This window comes from Synchiropus splendidus, chromosome 9 (genome assembly GCF_027744825.2).
Source record: "Synchiropus splendidus isolate RoL2022-P1 chromosome 9, RoL_Sspl_1.0, whole genome shotgun sequence".
NCBI lineage: Eukaryota > Metazoa > Chordata > Actinopteri > Syngnathiformes > Callionymidae > Synchiropus > Synchiropus splendidus.
In genome coordinates, this window is record NC_071342.1 from 24,049,104 (window position 1) to 24,069,314 (window position 20,211).

The 20,211-nt window shown below is 46.2% G+C and overlaps 2 protein-coding genes across 5 annotated transcripts in view; one reads left to right on the forward strand and one right to left on the reverse strand.

Annotated features, from left to right (window-relative positions):
* Positions 1 to 17,833, forward strand: ugp2b (UDP-glucose pyrophosphorylase 2b). Of its 3 annotated transcripts, XM_053874230.1 has the most exons (11): positions 1 to 262; positions 838 to 1,001; positions 2,363 to 2,487; positions 3,253 to 3,360; positions 7,646 to 7,831; positions 11,438 to 11,571; positions 13,480 to 13,777; positions 13,942 to 14,139; positions 15,177 to 15,419; positions 15,569 to 15,673; positions 15,743 to 17,833. In XM_053874230.1, exons 2-11 carry the CDS (start codon positions 983 to 985, stop codon positions 15,848 to 15,850), a joined length of 1,524 nt encoding a protein of 507 aa, XP_053730205.1. In that variant the 5' UTR covers positions 1 to 262; positions 838 to 982; the 3' UTR covers positions 15,851 to 17,833. The 3 variants fall into 3 exon arrangements, with proteins under 3 accessions (XP_053730205.1, XP_053730206.1, XP_053730204.1); XM_053874231.1 differs by lacking the exon at positions 838 to 1,001; XM_053874229.1 differs by lacking the exon at positions 1 to 262 and having other exon boundaries at positions 351 to 1,001.
* peli1b (pellino E3 ubiquitin protein ligase 1b) overlaps positions 17,196 to 20,211 on the reverse strand; it is a 30,209-nt gene continuing 27,193 nt past the window's right edge. For both annotated transcript variants that reach the window (XM_053874232.1, XM_053874233.1), the window contains exon 7: positions 17,196 to 19,786. In XM_053874232.1, coding sequence (XP_053730207.1) covers positions 19,214 to 19,786 — 573 coding nt within the window. In that variant the 3' untranslated portion in view covers positions 17,196 to 19,213. The remainder of the gene's footprint in view (positions 19,787 to 20,211) is intronic.

Genomic DNA, 20,211 nt, shown 5'->3' on the forward strand with positions numbered 1-20,211 from the left:
CTCCTCCTGGTCAAATACAGTTCCTCTGTCACTGTAGTCGGAATTTTAACACATTTTCGCCCTCAACTGTAACAGATTTTAAGTCATGTTTCTCGTTTGACCCGGCGACATTGAAGATGGTTCTGAACTAAGCGCAGTTCCACTGAGCCCCGCCAACATCTCGCCGCTGTCTCTCCGGGGCTCGCTGAGGTCCGAGACCCGCTGGACCAGGCCGAACCAGTCCAGGACGCTTCCTCCGACTGCATCTTGCGTTCAGTCAGCAGTAAGTTCTCTCGTGTGTTTTCCCGTCCTGGGACGTGTTTGCTGTTGTCCAGCGACTCACCGCCTCTTGCGCCAGCTGGCTGACGTGAGGTTAGCAGGTTAGCTAACTTGACCATCAGTAGTGTTGTTCCTTTTTCCTCCGTGGTGCGTTCACGGACTCCTTAATCTATGCTTTTATGAAGATGCTCGGCCATTCATTCATTTAAGCCTCTCAAGTTCCCGACACGCCCCTCGACCAGACTGGAGGATCTCAGGCTTTCATTTCAACAGTCCTCCCGATATACAACCGTGTGATTTTAGTTTCATCCCTCCGGTATTGGTGGCATTAACGATACGATCTTGGTGTACTTGTACTTTGGAGTCGGACGTAACCTCGTGCTGGTGTAGATTCATAGTCAGGGGGCGAGGCGTGGCAAAGAGAAGACAGGTCAGGAGTCACCGCCAGGACTTGTGACGTGGTTTTCAGTCCCGGGGCTGGAAAAGAGGCAGGCGATAAAAAGCCCTGTTCCCTCTCGGTTAATGCTCTGGGAGGGCAGATGTTTATGACTGGACACGCAGAATGGTCTTATCTTCCAGTGGCGAACCTACTTAGAGCACGTCTGGATGAAGGGTCACTGGAAGAATCTGGCTTGCTCATTTCACTGGATACTTTCTCTTTGACACCTTGTTGGGAGCAATTCTCAAGTTCTCAACCTTCATTAAGCCTCTTCTATACTTGAAAATGGAGGTCTATGTAAAAGGTAAGAACCGTTTTCCCTTGGAAGTTGACTTGGCTAACTTTGAGTAAAGAATTTAGGGTTGATTTAAATGACACAGATTTTTGACTTCGATTTAATGCAATGTAATAAGATTATTATTATTATTATTATTAATTCTGCATTTTGCCTTTGAAACCCTTTTTAAACTATATTATTCTCTGTATTCTTCCAATATTCTCACCAGTCCTCATGAGAAGCTGAAACGGTTAGTGCTACTCTACAATGTGTGGTATTTGAAGTGTAGTAATAAAGATAGTTTAAGAATTACTGAGATGACAAGTGATAGTGGATCAGATAGTGGAAGTTGTATTCTATACTTAATTGTTAGTTTGATGCAGTCAATGATGTTATCTATTTTTGGAAAAATGAGCAAAAGATTTATAGATGCGATAAACATAAACATAAGTTATTGTTGCATTTTTTTAGGCGCAATCCTTCAAACAGCTTTTCATCCATTCAGTCATACACAGATGCTAGCAGGCTGTGACACTATGCTGTACATAAAAAAAGACCAAACTAATACTCAAATACAACTTAAACATTTTTAGGTATAAAATAAGGTGTAAATTAGATACATTTCTGTCTTGAGTATTAGGAGGTGGCCTGTTACTTATTTCCAAGGTCTTAGTAGTTTTGTAGTACTAACTACTTAATCCCCCAGCATGCTCTACTGGCATCAAATTGTTTTGCTATCGGCCAAGATAGCTGACATATTTTAACAGTGACTGCATGACAATATTCAGTACTCTCTTGGAACCTTTGAGTTACTTTTCTTACTTCCTGTACAGTGTCCTTGAGTGTTCACAAAGGCGCTTTTAAATAAAATGTATTATTATTATTATTATTACTCCAAGTCAAAATAGTGCGACTTTGAAGCAAGAAGTCCTTGTGGTTGATTGTGTTTTGATATGAGAGGTGTACAAGATGCTGTAAAAACGATGGTAGTAAATAGTGTTGTTTTTGTTAAGCAGTTGTGGTAGTTAGTTTTTAGATTAGATTCGAGAACGGTAGTGGTACTTGGAGTATTTTAGGGGGAGGAGTGAATAGAGTAATAGTGCTATGATAATATTGACAATCTGGCTGTTTGTTTTAATCTTGGATTACAGTTGTACCAATTTCACTTCTCACCTTTTCACTTACTGAAGTGTTATTCATGTAGTATTTAGATGAATACTGATTGTGGCGTTGAATTACTTGGAATAATTTGGTTCTTTTGTGTGGTGTTTGGTTGCTACTCTCAGTGTTGCAGTACCAATTCTGGCAACTGCCATAAAAACGTTACCACAACAAGAACAGGATGTGTTGGCACATTTTCTTTTCATCTTCCTCTTTCTCTCATCCAGCTCTCTGCAACGGAGTGAGAAACGGTCCGATGGCTCAGTTCCAGGTAATGCAGCAGCAGCTGGAGAGCTCCCTGCACTTGGAGATTGAGAAACTGCTGGACACCGCCACCGGGCCGGAGAGAGAGGTAATCTCCGAGCCTCTTCTTCTTCTCTGCTGAAACATCTGGTGATGATTTTCGGGGCGTTGGGTCCCTGACACACACTGGAAAACACGAAAGTGACACATACTGAGTCAGTGCGCTGATGACGGGTCAGTTGTACCTTACAGAACCAATTCACGCTAATATTATCTTGAAATACAGTGTGACGTGTGAAGACATCAATCCAAACATGGCAACAGCTGGACAACAGTGCAATCATAGCAGCAGCAGAGACAGTCATTATTACACAGTAATCTTTACACATTGTAAATGTCCCACAATCTAGTACATGAAAAAGTAACTCATGAAAGTAAAAAAAAAGTAAAATGCAAATAAATTCTGTTTCATTTAGCTCTTTGAAAGCTACATTGAATATCAGGTAGTTGTCTAGTGTGTTACCAGACTATGGGGGAATATAGCGATGGTGAAAGAGAAGCTAATAAGAAGTGCATTATGAGTAATAACTAATTAATAAACATTGCTAGTGCATATAAAAATAGGAAGCTTATCAGTGATTAATCTTAAGTGCTACCACTTGAGTTCCTACCAATGCAATGTTGTGACTCGCGTCCAGAGAGCGCGCTCATGCTTCAATCAGACTGACATGAACAAGGCAGCGGCCTCAGGGAATATGATGATGCCTACAAGTCTGCGTGTGCCTGTGACTCTGCATGATACTTATTGGAGGGTTATTTCCCTCCTTCTCTCTATCAGCACCGCATTAACACATCATCACGTCTTGTTCCACAGGGGAGCAGGAAAGACTTGGAGGGCTTCAGGAGCCTCTTCCACAGATACCTGCAGGTGAAGGGGCCTTCAGTGGAGTGGACCAAGATCCAAAGACCACCAGAAGATTCTGTAAGTGAAGCTGTGTGGTTTTTTTTCCTGACGGTTCATGAGTCATGTGCGGGACTCCTAACTCTGAGGGTTTGGTCTGGTTAGTTGCACCCGCTGTGGCCCACTTGTGGATACCTCTGATAAATATCAAAGAAAAAAACACAAGAAAAGAATTCTTCTTTGTCGGTCTCACTGGTCTTGAACAGAAATCCCAAGTCTGCCCAGTGCGAGACAGAGAGACACGGCTGAGAGAAAATTCATTCGAGACAGAGACCATATAAAAGTCTCGAGACCAGTGTAGAGTACTACAACATTACAACTTACGCCTGTGAAGATTAGATTAAATGATAGATGATCTCTGTATCTGTGTTTTACTGTTTGTCGCTGAGGAGCCACCAGTTTCATTATGATTGCAGTCGATCGGGACTTCGCAGAGTCTGCAGTTCCCATCTTGGTTTGGTCATTTAGAAATACCCAAATACACTTTCTCTTTCTTTCTGTTCTTTGTTAAACACAACTGGACACAAGGTTTCATGTACAGTTGACGGGTTCATGGACAGTTTTACCTGTTGCACCTCATGGTTGTGAGCTGCTTCTATAGCTATTGCTTTGATTCGATAACACTGTAAAAGGTACCGAAACCTTCGGAAAGTTTTGTTTACCATCCGATCAGTTCTGACGACTCAAATGCATTCATTCCGTCTATTTTTATTTTATTTTACATTTGACTGGACTCATCCCTCCTGTTTCTTGTCCTTTGAGAAATGAAAACTTATTTTGCATTTTAAATCAGGCTAATCATCACCCTGACAAGTACTGTAAATGAAGTGGAGATGACTTAATGATTCAGGTGTAGTATATACAGTGGTGCTTGGTTGAAAGCTGTCACCAAGCTTCCCTTCCCAACAGAGGCTGACTGTGACGTGTTTGTGTCCTTGCTCTTGTGAGCTCCAGGGGCTCCACAATTATCGCTGCACTTGTTACATAAGTCTGTTTACTGTCTGTGTGTCCTTCCATGCACATAATTAGTTGTGACCTTCAGACATCAGGAATTTTACCAGTTTTTGTTTGGCACTTGCTAATTGTGTCTCTGTTCTATCAGCTGTACATGCTGACCTGTGAGAACAGCTTATCTTTTCAACTGTTATTACCCACGAAAATGATAAGTTAATGCGTCCACTCCTTCAGTCGACGCTCTGAACCTCGACTTATATTCACATGACAAGAATCTATTTCTGTTCATTTATGTGTAAGTTCGCATTCAAGTTAATGGTTGTAACACTCTTGTAATCTATTTATAAGAGGCCATTTCATGTCATAAAATGCTCATTTCAATTATCCTTATCATTGACTCATGTATTATTGCCTCAAGCATTTTGGTTTTACTTTCACAATTACATTACATATGTCAAAAGGATCCTCCTGTGAGCGTCTCGTGAATCAGTTGATTCAAGTCGCTTTGTTTTCATTCCTGACCAAGAGATGAGCCGGGTGGCGTCTCAAAGTGATCGGACAATGGATCAGATCTCACAGGTGAGCTGCTGATTTACATCACAGTGCTCATTAGTATGACTTCATAGTACACAAGAATTAAGAAGCCAACTTTGCCTGAACAAATTTAGCCAGGAAACAATGTTCTACACATTCATTTATGCAAGTCTAATTTCCAGTGAAAGGGTTTGTTCAAGAGGTTCAGTTTTACATGTCATGCTATTGGGAAGCTGATCTGAAAGTGAATTCAGATGTACAGGGGTTGGACAAAATAATGGAAACACCTTCAAGCTTTTTTAACTTTAAGATGTTTCCATTATTTTGTCCAACCCCTGTACATCTGAAATAATGGAAACACCTTAAAACTAAAAAAGCTTGAAGGTGTTTCCATTATTTTGTCCAACCCCTGTATATTTACCGATCGTGGGACCACCCGGCAGCTCTCTGATTAAATTATGCACATTCCTTCTATTCTCTGCTGTATCTTTTTATTGTTAACAGTATTATTGTTGTTAATACTATTACAATTATGTGGTCTGTTTTTGCAGTGGGTGTCTAGTGAGTAACGACAGTTTTTGTAATATGAAAATTTCCCTTCGGGTCAGTCTACAGCCAACACACTGACCTAAAGGGAATAAAATTATCACAATATTACTACTACTACTACTACTAATAATAATAATAATTCATGTTATTCACAAATACCTTTCAGGGATGTCAAAGTTGCTGTACTTTGAGAGAAGAAATTCATACTGTACATCAAAATTCAGTTTACTCACTAAAATGAATGTTCAATGTCGACTGACGTGTCTGATTAGGGAAGGTGAGCCAGTCTGGGTGGCTCTTGGTGTCCTCTCATTACAGCCTACTACAGGCATTCCAGTGTTATCTTTTTCAGTTCATGCATGCTAAGGAGTGTGTGTGGCATAACTTCCAAAAAACTGAATAAGATTAGCCAGTTTGCCGTGCTGGTTGTGAAGATGCTGCGATAGCCAGAGCGTCGGCTGCCATTTGTGCTGCAAAGGCCCTGGGAAATTCAAGGTTTAGAAACACGCTAACTGAATTGAGTGCAAGTGAAGACCTCCTTTACCACTTCTGGAGTTCAAACGGTGAGCCAACTGAAAGAGTACTGTATTGAACTGAGGTGAAAAAAAAAGATTGACTTTTCTCATGATTACAGTGCTACTCTAATTTCAGTCATATTCCGAGAGGACGCTCAAAAAGAAACTGTATAACTGTACAATTGTATAACTGTTCAGAGGGCTGATTTATAAATTACACTTTGTTCCCTTGCATTACTGCCAAGGTTTGTCTGGATTAACCCCAGTTATAGCATCTTGTGTCTACCTTGAAGGGTTTTGTTGCAATGCCAGCAAGAAATTCACATGATTCTTTTGTTATTCTTACTGAGGGCTTTCTCCACTTTGACTCTCTCAGACGTCATCTTTTCTCCTCTGCGGCTTATTATCATGTTGAGCAAAAGCAAATGTGTGTTGTATAACATTGGAATTCCAGTTCTGTGTGCTGTTCTGAATCCCAATCTATAACCTCATTCATTGAGCGAGTTTTAATAAAAGGGTCACTTCCTCAGCTTGCTGCTGTCAAAGTGGTTGTAACCCCTGACGGTCGAATTTCTGGAGCAAACATCTGAGAGCGTAGACATTCCTGCTGCTGACCTCAGATAACTGGAGAGTGCAGTGAACATCTGGGGGCTGAAGTCACCTCCCTCTGGGTTCGGGGATCAGCTGGGGCTCATTCACTTCTGAGATGCACACACACAAGAGCAGCCTGTCTGTCAGACAATATTACTTTAAACTTCAGTCTGTATTTGCTTATGACTTGTGTAGTCATTGTCCACAACATCACAAGTTTGGCTGGAATGGAAAGAATGGTTGCTCACAAGGTTTGCTGATCATATGAGGTTTTTCATCATATCCACCAGATAACATACAAGAACACAGGAAAGGTGGAGGTCATCGGGTGTCCAAACTCTAACTCAGCATTTTCAGCAGGAAACAACACAGGATTTCCTTGTATCCCCTTTAATGAAAAATGTGGTCCTCTAAACTGCAAGTGGAGCGTTACATTGTAATATTTACTGTCGAAAGCCATTATTTTCAAGGAAACTAGGTAACGTAACAGTACAGACGGATAATGTTAAACCCTTTCAAGTAAACATTGCGTTAGACTCATTATAATAGGAAAGCAATGACTCAGAAGTGAGCTGTTGGAAATGCAGTTTGTTTCCATTGCTTTTTCTGTGAACTGTCCAAACAAAAGCCCCAAAAATCCATTTAATTTTATGTGTAAGCATCCTCACTCACGCAAGAGAAAGCTGCTGTAACATCTGGTTGGCGTTTGTGTCGCAGAGTTTCTCACAGTTTGGGGGTTTCAGTGTAACACTAAACAACAGGAAGAAGAATGCAGCTCTGGTTTAAATAGCCATTCAAACAGCTTTTACTGCTATGACATCATGGAAACTGCCATTTGTGATACAGCAATTGAAGTTAAAACTGTGTGAATAGAATGTGTCGCGCATAAGCAGCACCTATACTTCTATTATTGGCAGTGGCTTAGCTCAGGTGCTTGTGTTAACAGCTAGGAATTGTTCTGTGTGGTGGCCCTATGTCCGGGAGGTCATGGGTCAAGTTGTGTCCTTGAACCAAGAGAGCCTGGTCTTTTTTGATACAGTGAATGATATCAGTGGCCATATGCAGCTGATCGTAACTTGCTTCAAGATGAATTGTTCTTGACCAGTAGAGCAGGTAAGTGTGTTTCTAGTAGACATGTAACATGTTTTTCTTCCTGCTTCCAGATCCAGCGGTATGACAAGATCGCATCGTCTGGCTTGCCCGAAGGCGTTGCTGACAGCCTGAACAAACTTGTGGTGGTGAAGCTGAATGGCGGACTGGGCACCAGTATGGGCTGCAAGGGCCCCAAGAGCCTGATCAGCGTCCGCAATGAGAACACCTTCCTGGATCTGACTGTGCAGCAAATAGAGGTAGGCAATCATTTTTCACCTCCGGGATGGTGCAGTAGGTCAGTGACTTCAATGAGCTGGTGAGGAGCTGTTATCGAGGAAGGGCTGTAATTATCTCATTGTTGAGCAGGATTCTTCTGTGGATAATTGCAACAACATGAGCATTTAACCGGTAATTCAAAGTGCCTTCAGCCACGAGGAGCTTTGGAAGGCACCTCAGACACATCCATTTGGTTTTAAGCAGGAGAGTGAGAAAACACGATCGTGTTCCTCACAAGTCAACATTTTCAGCAGCAAGGCAGCACTCATCGATTTTGTTTAAGAGCGCTTCAGTGAGGGAAACGTCAATTTGCCCGAGAAGAAGTGCACACTGAGGTAACAGCACGGCTCCCCATTTCAAGTTGACTTATGGATGTGAACGGTGTGAAGTTTATTCGGACTGTCCGACCCATCTCTCACACATATGCTCCTTATTTCACCACGTTCCTGGCTAGCTCTGGTGTCAAGTGTCAAACAAAAGCATGTCATGCCAGTGCGCCGGTCTGGCAGCTCTGTCGTCATGGTGACGCGTTTTAGCCATTTTCTTTGGAATTTCACTGGATTTACTTTGTTTCTCATCAACTAACTTCCAGGTTGAATGAGTGGATGTACTCTAGCTTGACTTAGAGCTCAAGTGATCAGCAAAGAAAATACAATCTCTGTGTGTTTAAAGCCTCTGACTGACTTCAGTTGAAGCTTACATCACCAGTGGGAACCGTCTAAAACATTCTGCTTCAAAGAAAATATGTTGTGCATGCACTGGCTCAGCTTTAAACTCGCCAGATACGCTCCTACTCTGGCGTCAAAAGCATGTTTACTTCTGCAGATGCTCTCACAGAGTTTTGGTTCACAGTGGAGACACATAAAAGCTGCATCTGATTGGAAATTTGAGCAAAAGAGGAACATCACTTTTGTCTTTAAATTCTGTAGATGTGCCTGTTTAATGGACTGTTTCAGGGAGGTGGTACTGTACAAACTGATGCAACTGTGTCCTCCTCTCCCAGTCTCATCCTCAGACTGCTGTGCTTCATTATTTCAAAACTGAGGTTTGAAAACTGAGCTGAGTCCCTCCACTCTGACGTCACTGGGTGGAGCGAGGATGCAGGATGTGATGTGCCTATTCAAACATCATTACTCAGCGCTGATGTTTGCTTTATGTAGCGTCGCTCTGGGGTGTGTCTCTAATCCAATGTTTTATGCGTTGATCACACATGTCCCACAGCTGTACAATTATCTCACTAACTCAAGCGCAGATTTTCCATGAAGTTTGATGTGCCTGCCCCTCGGGGGCGAGTTCTGTCAGGTGCTGTGGGGGAGAAACTTGGAAATGCAGTGAATATCCATTGAAAGAGCTGCAGTGTGATGTCTGCTAGGTTTGTAATGAAAGAGGATCTGTTGGTGTGCAGGTCGACAGGCCGCAGGAGTTGGCAGGGAAACAGAGACGTCTGTGTTCCAGCAGAGGAGTGTGTATGTGATGTATCGACACTGTGGAATATGCAACCTTCTACTTCTTTCATGTACGTTTTCTTTACATTGGCAGCATGCAGCAAACGTTCTGCCTTAATTATTAGAAAAATATTTGTCATTTATTCCTCAAAACTGAACATTAGATTCATTGACATGAACTTCATCCGGATCATGTTTCCTGGTGTGTAAGAGTGCTGGACAGAAAAAGCATTCACAAACCTGCAGTAGACCTGTGGCCCACAGGTGTTTGGTTCTCCAGCTCTGCATCCCTAAAATATATATATTTTCAGTTCCTTCTGCCAACCTTGGCTGGGATTTGCATTTCAGTTTGAATGGGCTCAATATTCATTCTTCTTGACTTACCTTGGGAGGTGGATAACCACCTCTACGCTGTCACAGTGGTTTGAAGTCTCATCATTTGTGTGGTAGGCTTTCATTGGGAGTTTGTTCTTGTGTGTATGGTGACGTTCCCACGAGACACCTCTCACCTCCCGACAGACTTGCTGCGCTCCATTTTCTGATCGGGTTTCCTCCTGAATGAACAACCTGTTTAGAAAGAGAGGAAATGGATCCCGTACACCCACCGACACACCACCGAGCCTGCTGTGTGAGAACTGGGCTCCCACTCCGGCTCCATCAGGAAGACATTAGTTTATTTTGGAGCCCACCACTGAAGTCATCTGTGTACTCTCATAGAGAACAGTCATGGAAACATTTGACTCAGAACAGACGCCCATTTTGTAGAGCCTTGGTACTACAAGTGAGTGATGTTATGACTGTGATTTCATCTCTGGTCAACTGACTTCAGAGTTCTTCCATGCAATTTATTCTCTTCCAAACAGCAACTGCAGCTTCTACTTCATAAGTTTTCACTGTGATCATCAAGCACTTTTGAAAAGATGTAATCTCAATCTTAGAGGAGACACCAGCATCAGTGAGTGGCAAATGGTTTCACGCTGAGAAAGATACAGAGGAGATCAGACGGGTTGCGCAGGACATGTATGAGGACAGTGAAAGGGTGGTGAGGTGAGAGTGGACACAGTGACAGATGAGGTCAGGGAGGAGTCTCCGCTGACTGTGATGTTTGCTGACGACAGTGATCTGTAGTGAGAGTGAAGATGGGGAGGTGGAGCTACGAGCAGGAGAGAAGAGCAATGAAGCTCAGTAGAAGCAAGACTGAGTACCGTCCAAGTGAGGGAGAAGCAGGAGGGCTGGTGAAGATGAGGGAGTAAAGGACGTGAGAACCGTTTTTGGGCATACAGAATGATGGGCAGAGATTAAGAGGAGGAGAAGTGGAGAGGGGAGTGCAGGCAGGGTGGAACAGGTGCAGGCGACTCACCTGTGACAGAAGATTGGCAGCTGTAAAGACATGAAGAGGACCGTCGTGGGTGGCGTCAACAAGTGCTGATAGCAGTGACGTGTCCACAATGGTCGTGAAATGTCTGCAGTCTAAAAGCTGTAGCTTAAGTATCTGTTAAGTACATGTGGTACACCCAAGGATGAAGTGAGCTGTGTAACGCTGTGGGTGTGCACTGAAACCAAATAGGTGACCTGGAGGATAGCGATCAATTTACTCGACATTCAGGTGGGTGTTGGCGGGTCAGCCACTCGACAAGAGTGGTAGGCTGGAACTCATGAAGCTTTGAAAGTGAGGTCAATCACACCCATTTTTACAACGACGTTGTCACTTCAGAACTTGACTTTGGTGATGGATGACATCTTAAGCACACAAAGAATCATAGGCATGCAAACTTTTGATACATTTCCTGAATGGCAACGCGGTGTGTATAAAGAGGGCTGGTCTGTTTTAGTTGCAATGTCTTCGAATGTCCTTGTGTTGACATGGTTTTTCAAGAAAACGGTTCAAGAACGTCACAAAAATGAAGTGAATTGTTTGCAGAGTTTCAAAGTGTCAAAGGGTCTGGCCTTTGGAATAAGTTGGGAATAGTGAAGAGACGTAATGGCCGTTGTGAACAAGTAGTTCCATGAGTGGTTGTTGGGTGGCAGATTATGGAAGAGTTGAAAGGTTTTCCTCAGCACCCCAGCAAACATGCACCAAATTTGTTTTCAACAACTGTGTATTTGTACACAGTATAGAAAAACCTCCTGTTTGCTTTGCAGCATCTGAACAAGAAGTACAACACTGACGTCCCGCTGGTCCTCATGAACTCCTTTAACACAGATGAGGACACAAAGAAGATCCTGCAGAAATACACACACCATCGTGTCAAGATACACACCTTCAATCAGAGCAGGTGAGTCTTGGTAGAGTGCTGTTGTAGTGTTGCTGTTAAAGTGAAACAGGATGTGAAAGGCTTCAACAGCAGCAGCACTTTTACTCTGTTGCGACACCATAAGACTCCAGTTCGATCAGTCTGTATCAGTATTGACATTCTGGCTTTCAGTTGGCAGCACAAACCCAAATACTCACAACAACTCTGTGATCAGTGACTCACAAAACATCTCTAGTGACTCACAAGTCCCAGTTCAGATCGGCAGAATTGTCTCGTCTCTGGAAACGTCACTCATTATTTATGGAGCTCAGTTTGTCCCTCATGTTGACCTGTTTATTCAGTACTGACTGCAGCATGGAGCTCTCCGTCGTGGTGCGTGAGGGGCGGAGCAGAGGAAGTGGCTTTTAAAAGTCAGATGTGAATCATCGAGTGGTTTTGAAATTAAATTCAGCTGCACCGTCTGCCCCCACTTGAGCTGCTGTGTGCAGCTGTCCAACGCTGTGCTTCGGTCTGACTGAAGTACCTGCAGTCAGTCACCCACCAGGGTTTATTGGCAAAATACACCCAGTATTTTCAAAAAATGTTCCACAAAATCAACCAAGATCGCTGGGAGTTCGATCAAACAGGAATAAATGCCGAGGTTAAATGTCAGACGAAAGACATTAGCACTTGCTGAGATTGAGAGTTTCCATCTCTGAGGCAACATGTTATGACCTCCACAGTATAAAAGGTCTATTTAGGCTTGTTTAAGACGCCACTGATAAATGAGAATGAATATGGACCTTTTTTAAACTCAAGTTCAACTCCAACAGTCAAGTCTGAAAACATTTCTCACTAAGTGTTTTGCCGCCTGAAAAATCACTTCCAAAATGACAGCATGGAAAACAAGAGCCAAATACTAAGCATTTGATGGCTGCTGTGATCTCAAACTTGGGCAGCAGGATGTTCTTCTTACACCGTGACGTCACTTTTAATCCATTTATTTGATGAAGAGGTTTGAGAAATCAGTGAGCTTTGACGACTCACTCAAATATTTTCTCAACAGAACAGCCGTGGTAATCCTCCCTCCGTCACTGATCTCGCCTGACCTGCTCATCTGCTCTCAGCTGAGACGCACGCAGCTCACCGCCCCGCTCACTTTCTCCGGAATAACTCGGCCTGACGTGGATCTTCTTACAGCCTCTTTGATCAAGTGACCATCGGTCCTCAGAGAAGCTCTACTGAGCTTACTTTTTGGTTGTTTGAAGTTCTGCCGTCATTTCAAAAATGATTATCTGGTGCTGCTTCTTTGGTGTTAGTTCCTCAGCCTTCAGCAAGCCACAGATGAGCGAGCTACTTCGTTCTTTGATTGTTTCAGTCGCAGACCAGAATCACCCTGCTGCAACTGGTCACTTAAGACCAAAGAAGATCATATGATCATGACACTGGTGGACTCTAAGTCTCTGGATCCCTGTTCCTTTGATGAGATGGAGTGGTCCTCACAGGTTCTCTGACGCGCTCCTCTGCCTTGGTTCACATCAACACATGCAGCTCTCCCGCTGCCAAGGTGACAACACTTGGATATTGGATATTGGATATTGGATATTGGCGGCTGCGTCCTCTTCCGCGTCCCCATTAGGGTTCACTGATCGCGGACACACTCTCACAGGCAGCGCTAATGCTACGAGCCCTTCCCCAGCCTCTCCCTCTAAACCTAACCATACAAAACAAATGGCTAACCTGAACCAGGACTCAAACTGAGACTGAACCTAACTGAGACCCAGTTATTTTTAAGTCTTCATCTTCAAATTGAGGCTTAGGATCCGGCAAAAGGGCCCTACAAGGAGGTGTTTTCCCACAAATGTGGCCATCACTGCAATAGATAACCTTAAACACACGCACAGTTCAGCTCTACACGCGAACAACACTAACTTCCTCCTTCCTACTAAGGTATCCTCGCATCAACAAAGAGTCCCTTCTTCCGATAGCCACGAACTTGGGCATGACTGGACCCAACGCGGAGGCCTGGTACCCCCCGGGCCACGGAGACATCTACGCCAGCTTCTACAACTCGGGTCTGCTGGACAAGCTGATCGCTGAGGGCAAGGAGTACATCTTTGTGTCCAACATCGACAACCTGGGTGCCACCGTGGACCTGCACATCCTGCACCACCTGGTGAGCCGGCCCAACGGCAAGCGCTGCGAGTTCATCATGGAGGTGACGGACAAGACCAGGGCTGACGTGAAGGTAAGAGGTTTTCACTGTTAAGACTCTGATCGACCTGCGACTGTAGAGACAGAAGTACTGCAAAAACCTGCTCTATTATCTAAAATTTACTTTAAGAAAACAAAGTTTCTCGCGTCTTCTTCATGCCTTTGTCCAGCTGATTTCAAACTGTCTGTGACCTGCAGGGAGGAACGCTGATCGAGTACGACGGCAAACTGCGTCTGCTGGAGATCGCTCAGGTGCCCAAAGCTCACGTGGACGAGTTCAAGTCCGTGACCAAGTTCAAGATCTTCAACACCAACAACCTGTGGATTTCTTTGGCTGCCATCAAGAGGCTCCAGGAGCAGAAGGCCATGGACATGGAGATCATCGTCAACCCCAAGGTCAGTGCACTCACTCGCCAGTGGACTTTGCTGAAGTTACAGCACTTCCTGGTTCAGTGAGGAGTGTCGAGGTCATGAGGACTCGGCACACCCTCCTCTTCGCGTCACCCGTGAACATGCAGTCTTTCCACTCGAGCGAGTGAAAGTTTATGATGACCTGCCTCAGGCTGAGCTTTAGACATTCAAAGCTGTTTTTAGATGGAATTTCAAATGGATATTTTGGGTTCGGTATTTTACTTGCATTTGTTTATTCGTTTCTTGCGTCAACACCATATACCGTATTCCAAATGATAAAAGGGGGTGGTAACATTGTGTAAAACTAGTGATGGGCTGTTGCGGCATAAGGAAACATTGTGCTCATTTTCAGAGCCCTGTAGATGGCGCTCTGCTTCATTTCAATGGAACCTCACATTAGTTTTAGACCAAGAGTGCCATCTGCGGGTCTGCGCTCTCCCAGTGCTTTTCTGGTTTGTCTTTAGCTTTGGCCGCTGTGGATATTGTCGCTGCTCTTGGTTCTCCATGGTGTCAGTGTGTGTGTGTGTTGGTGGGTGTGTACCTGATCCTTCTACTGGCCCGTGTTGTGTGCAGCTGTTTGTGTGGTTAGGTCTGCGTGTACTGTTGCACATGTGTGTGTGTGTATTTAGAGGTTTTTAGATTGCTCTTGTGTTGAGCAAGTGTGTGAGTGCCCGTTATACAAGTGTTTGCGCTCACCTCCAGCTTGACTTGAGTTGAGGTGCGACATGATTTTATAGCTGAAGTTGCGTCAGCGACTGATGATGAACCAGGTTCTGCCATGGTTTCATGATAGTGCGGCCAAATATCTAACACCACTCTGAGCTACTGAGGGGTTCAGAAGGCGGAGCTTCTTCTCCTCAGCGTCGGAGAGGAGAGTTCCATTCCATGTCCTACATAAGAGCCCAGTGTTGTCCACACAACGAGGTTACAGTTGGACCCACTTCCAAGCGCTTCAGGGCGCCCCCTGTTGGTGGTCCGCAGCACTGCAGAAGCAGCCCTCAGGTCTCTCTTGTCCTCCGCAGACCCTGGACGGCGGGCAGAACGTCATCCAGCTGGAGACGGCGGTCGGCGCCGCCATCAAGTGCTTCGACAACGCCATGGGCATCAACGTGCCGCGCAGCCGCTTCCTGCCGGTCAAGACCACGTCGGACCTCCTGCTGGTCATGTCCAACCTGTACAGCCTGGACGCCGGCTCGCTCACCATGAGTCCCAAGAGGGAGTTCCCCACCACGCCGCACGTCAAGCTGGGCAGCTCCTTCACCAAGGTGCAGGCGGGGAAACAACGTTTCTATTCACACTGAGTTAGAAGTAAAGGAGGCTAGGAGGAAAGGAAGGGTGGAAGTTGTGGGTCCAGATTAGTTGTTTTTTTTTTCTCTGATTTGTTCCCTCACATCCTCTTGACTTCCCTCCCCAGGTCCAGGAGTACCTGACCCGGCTGGAGAGCATCCCGGACATCCTGGAACTGGACCACCTGACCGTCTCTGGCGACGTGACCTTCGGGAAGAACGTGTCACTGAAGGTAACGGTGGCTCCGCCCCCTGGCGGCCTGCACCTCTCCGTCTCATCGAGTTGCTCTTCGTCCCTCAAGGGCACCGTCATCATCATCGCCAACCACGGAGACCGGATCGACATCCCGGCCGGCTCCATGCTGGAGAACAAAATCGTCTCCGGGAACCTGCGCATCCTGGACCACTGAGGCCTTCATCGTCCTGATCCCTGCGTCCCCGCGTGGGAACAGTCATGTCACCTGTCTGGCGTCAGCCACAGTCCCATAGGTTTATTCTCTCAATCCGGATTATAATCTGAGGAACCACGTCCGTCTACTTGTTAGTACTAATGCTGCATGGAACACAGTAGCTGCTCAGTCATGTGACACGGATGAGCCTCACCAGCCAGCAGGGGGCGTCCTAGGAAAGCCTTCACGCTTGATCAGGACTGAACCACAAGGTCAACTCAAAGGTGAAGGACCTGAAGAAAGTGAGTAATGAGTAGAAGAGAAATGTGATCCATCTCTAACCACACATTTGTATGAAAATGAATATGTAAATATGAAAGAAATTACAAATAATATTGCGATGATTTGTTTCAGATTCTTCTGATTTATTCAACTCGCTAAAACAAGGTGAAACAATTGGGGAAAAAAGCTGGAGAAAATGATGCAGTAATGATAAGATGATACAGGTAGAACGGGGAGGGAAACCAGGACGTTTAGATGATTTTAACAAAACAAGAGGAGGAACATTTTAGTTGAGGGAGAAATCACCGGGAAACCGCAGGACAGTCACGCTGACCTGGTTTAATGTTCACATCTCAATCATCGTGCGTATAATAACACTGTAAATACTATTTTTCTAATCCTGTCCTTCACCTGTCCGTCACGTGATGAGCTGCTCCACCTGACTGAGTCATTCATTCAGCTGCGTGGCCGCGTGTCCTCGTCGCTGCCTACACGTCCACGCGGAGGCCTTCTTTCCTTCCTGCCTCCCTTCCTTCCTTGCTCCCTTCCTTCCTTCCTCCATTCCTTCCTGCCTTCCTCCCTGCCTTCCTTGCTTTCTTCCTTGCTCCCTTCCTTCCTTCCTCCATACCTTCCTGCCTTCCTCCCTTCCTTTCTTCCTTGCTCCCTTACTTCCTTCCTCCATTCCTTCCTCCCTTCCTTCCTTGCTTTCTTCCTGCTTTCCCTTCTTCCTTTCTTCCTTGCTCCTTTACTTCCTTCCTCCCTTCCTTCCTTGCTCCCTTCCTTCCTTCCTTCCTCCATACCTTCCTGCCTTCCTCCCTTCCTTTCTTCCTTGCTCCCTTACTTCCTTCCTCCATTCCTTCCTGCTTTCCCTTCTTCCTTTCTTCCGTGCTCCTTTACTTCCTTCCTCCCTTCCTTCCTTGCTCCCTTCCTTCCTTCCTTCCTCCATACCTTCCTGCCTTCCTCCCTTCCTTTCTTCCTTGCTCCCTTACTTCCTTCCTCCATTCCTTCCTGCCTTCCTCCCTTCCTTCCTTGCTTTCTTCCTTCCTCCCGTAGTTCGTTCCTTCCTCCCTTTCCTTCCTCTCTCCCTCCCTCCCTTCCTTCATACCGCCGTCACCGTGCTTTACCTTGGTTCACAGCCATGTTGGTGTGGGGACGTGTGTGTTTGTGACCCGAGCCTGAGAGCAAGTTCCTCTGTGTGTGAGTGTGGAAGCGCTCACTCATTAAAGTGCAATATGAGATCACGCTGTCGCCGTGCGTTCAATGCACCTGTGTGTGTTTTTATTTACACGACCTCTTGCTCGTGTTTCTGTTGTGTTTTAGACTGATTTTAATTTTTATTTTTTTTTGTTGTTTTTATTTGTGTTTGGGTTTTTTTTTGGTTTGTTTTTGAAGGTTTTTTTGTGTGTTTGTGTGCCAATTCTTGGCAACATCTTCTTGTGAGTTCAAGCATCAATTTGAAGGTTAAAACCTGAAAAATAAGCGGGTTTAAGTTTGGTTCAGAATCGATGTGGAATCGGATGCAGGACTGCGCAACGCGGGGAGTCGGTTTGTGGACATGAACAAACATCTGAATGTTTTATCCCAGACATGAGTGACAGACAGACAGATGGGATCTGCCGTATTTTGTCTGTGGTTTAGATAGGTAAATGTATCGGACGACATCAGCGGAAGTGGCCTGTGGCCCCGGCTCCATAAACCATAAATCAGACGCAGAGAAAACAACTTCCCGACTCCGGCTTTTCTCTGAACCACCTTTCTAGAGGAAAGGGTTATGGCCATGAGCGGTCCTCACAAGGCTAGAGATACAAGCGTCTGCGTGTGTGTGCGCCAGCGCTGCAGTGTTGTTTCGAGTATCAAGATGAAACACTCAAGTTTTCCACTTTATTGTTTAAAGTTGTTACAAAAACGTGTTTGCTGGAAACATTCAATGGGTTTTATCAACAAGCAGGAGGAGGAGGAGGAAGACGGAGAGCGACGGACAGCGCAGCCCTTTTGAAACTTCAGGTGGTTTGTTCTGAGTCGAATGGCTGATGAGTGTTTCTCCCTGAGGCGGGGTTTCATCCGCGACAGTCGTGCACGCGCGGAGGAGACGCTGGACAGCTCTACAGTGGGTGTCTGCGGCGGAGAGAGCGCGATGGCCATTTGTGCAGCGGCGCGGTCGCATGACCCCGGCTAGCTAGGACCGAGTCCCCAGGAGAGCAGAGGTTTCTCCAGCAACAGAGGAACCCTTCTCTGTCAGGCCTGAGTCTGGTGACGGTAACCATGGTAACCCCGGGGGAGAGAGGAGCCAGGTGAGCCGTCACCTGTTTCTTAAAGGGCCAGGCAGACAGGAAGTGGACTGAGGACTGGGGCGCCAAACTGCTCCAGAGAGGGCCCCTCGGCTGTGTGTGTGAGTTGGGTTGGAACCAAAACCTGCACCCGGCGAGGGCCCGTTTGGACACCCCTGGTTCTGTGAGCTAGAGCTCCACCTTCTGGACCATCCGAGGCTCCATGAGAGAACCTGGTTGCTCCACACAGTCAACCTCAGTCTGGACCAAGCTGGAGCGTGAGCGCCCCCTGCTCCTGACTCACCTCCCCTTCCCCTTTAGATAGAAGGTCCTCGGAGAGCACAAATGGAACGCTCCAGCACCGACATGAAGCCATGCTTCATCTTCAAGTGAAGGGTTTGGTTCCAGAGTGAGGGGCCTCTACACCACACGCTCCTCCGCGTGACCGGACTGCGGTCGGACTTTTAAAGGGCCGGTGCCGTCTATTGCTCAGCAAGAGAAGAAGGCCGAGGTGATGACCTGAAGGAGCGACACACAGACGGGCGACGACGACACACAAGTCACAGAGATCCAAGATGGCGGACATAAATAAAGACTTCCTTTAAATTAGCTCTGACAGATGCATATTGCAAAGACGGCGCTCGCATGTCGGCCGAGCCGAGAAACACCCCACAGACACAAAGGGGCCCGGCAGCGTCTTTGTTTGGTTTCTGTGTCTCTGGCTTGGAAATATAGAAATCTGTGTGGTCGTTCTTGAAAAAGCCGTACAAAGGTCACTTAGAAAGGAGCGAGGGACCAAAAAAGAGTTCACCTGCAGAGCGGGTTCCGGCCCGCCTCAGTCGAGGGGCCCCTGGAAGATGAGTCTGACGTAGCTGTGCTCGCTGCTCAGCTGCTGGGCGCAGAAGGGGCAGGCGGCGTGGAAGGTGTGCGTGCCGTGCGGCAGCGGGATCTGGCTCCAGAAGGCCGCCGTCTTCTCCGAGCACACGTGGCCGCAGGGGTCGAAGGCGTGAGTGGGCGGGGCCGCGTCCAAGTAGAAGCCCGCCTCGCAGCCCAGCCACAGCGGCACGTAGGGGCCCTTGGCCCGGCACATGGGGCACTCGCGCAGCCGGCCCTCGCGCGCCTCCTGGTGGTTGCCCCAGTCGTGGTAGCCGTGCACGTGGCCGCACCGCAGGTAGACCCAGGGCTGCTTCTCGTCCGGCGGCAGGTCTTTGCGGCGCATGGAGGGGAAGGCCAGCGTGTTGAAGCCCACGGGGCACTGGGGCCGGGCGGCGTTGATCTCCTGCCGCAGCGCCTCCAGGTGTTTGAGCGTGGGGGTGCGGGACAGGCCCTCGGCCGTCCGCCACAGCAGCGTGGCCCCGCACAGGTCGATGAGGGAGCCGTCCACCAGCTCCTGGCTCTCCGACAACACCTGCCGGGAGGAGACAGCTCCGTCAAGACCACCTGATCCGGCCAGACTGACACACACGCTTCCAATACATAAATGCACTTTTGTGGGCTTCTTTTTTGTACTTGCATAAGATATTTAGATTTGACCCAGGTTTGATTTACGACTCATATTTAGCAAGTGGCAATGAAAATATGAAACTGTCGGCCTTTTATCTAATTGTTTATTTATTTATATACATTACATTTTTTATATTTATTTATTATATATATTTTTTTATCACATCTCATAAAAATGGACTCACAAGAGGCGAACACACTGAAGAAAATGAATGAAAATTGACATCACGACAATAAAAACAAGACGGTAAAATACTACATTTCATTCCACTCGGCTGATTATTTTTCCTGCAGTTTGGTGAACTTCATTTTCACTTGAGCGTTTGAGTA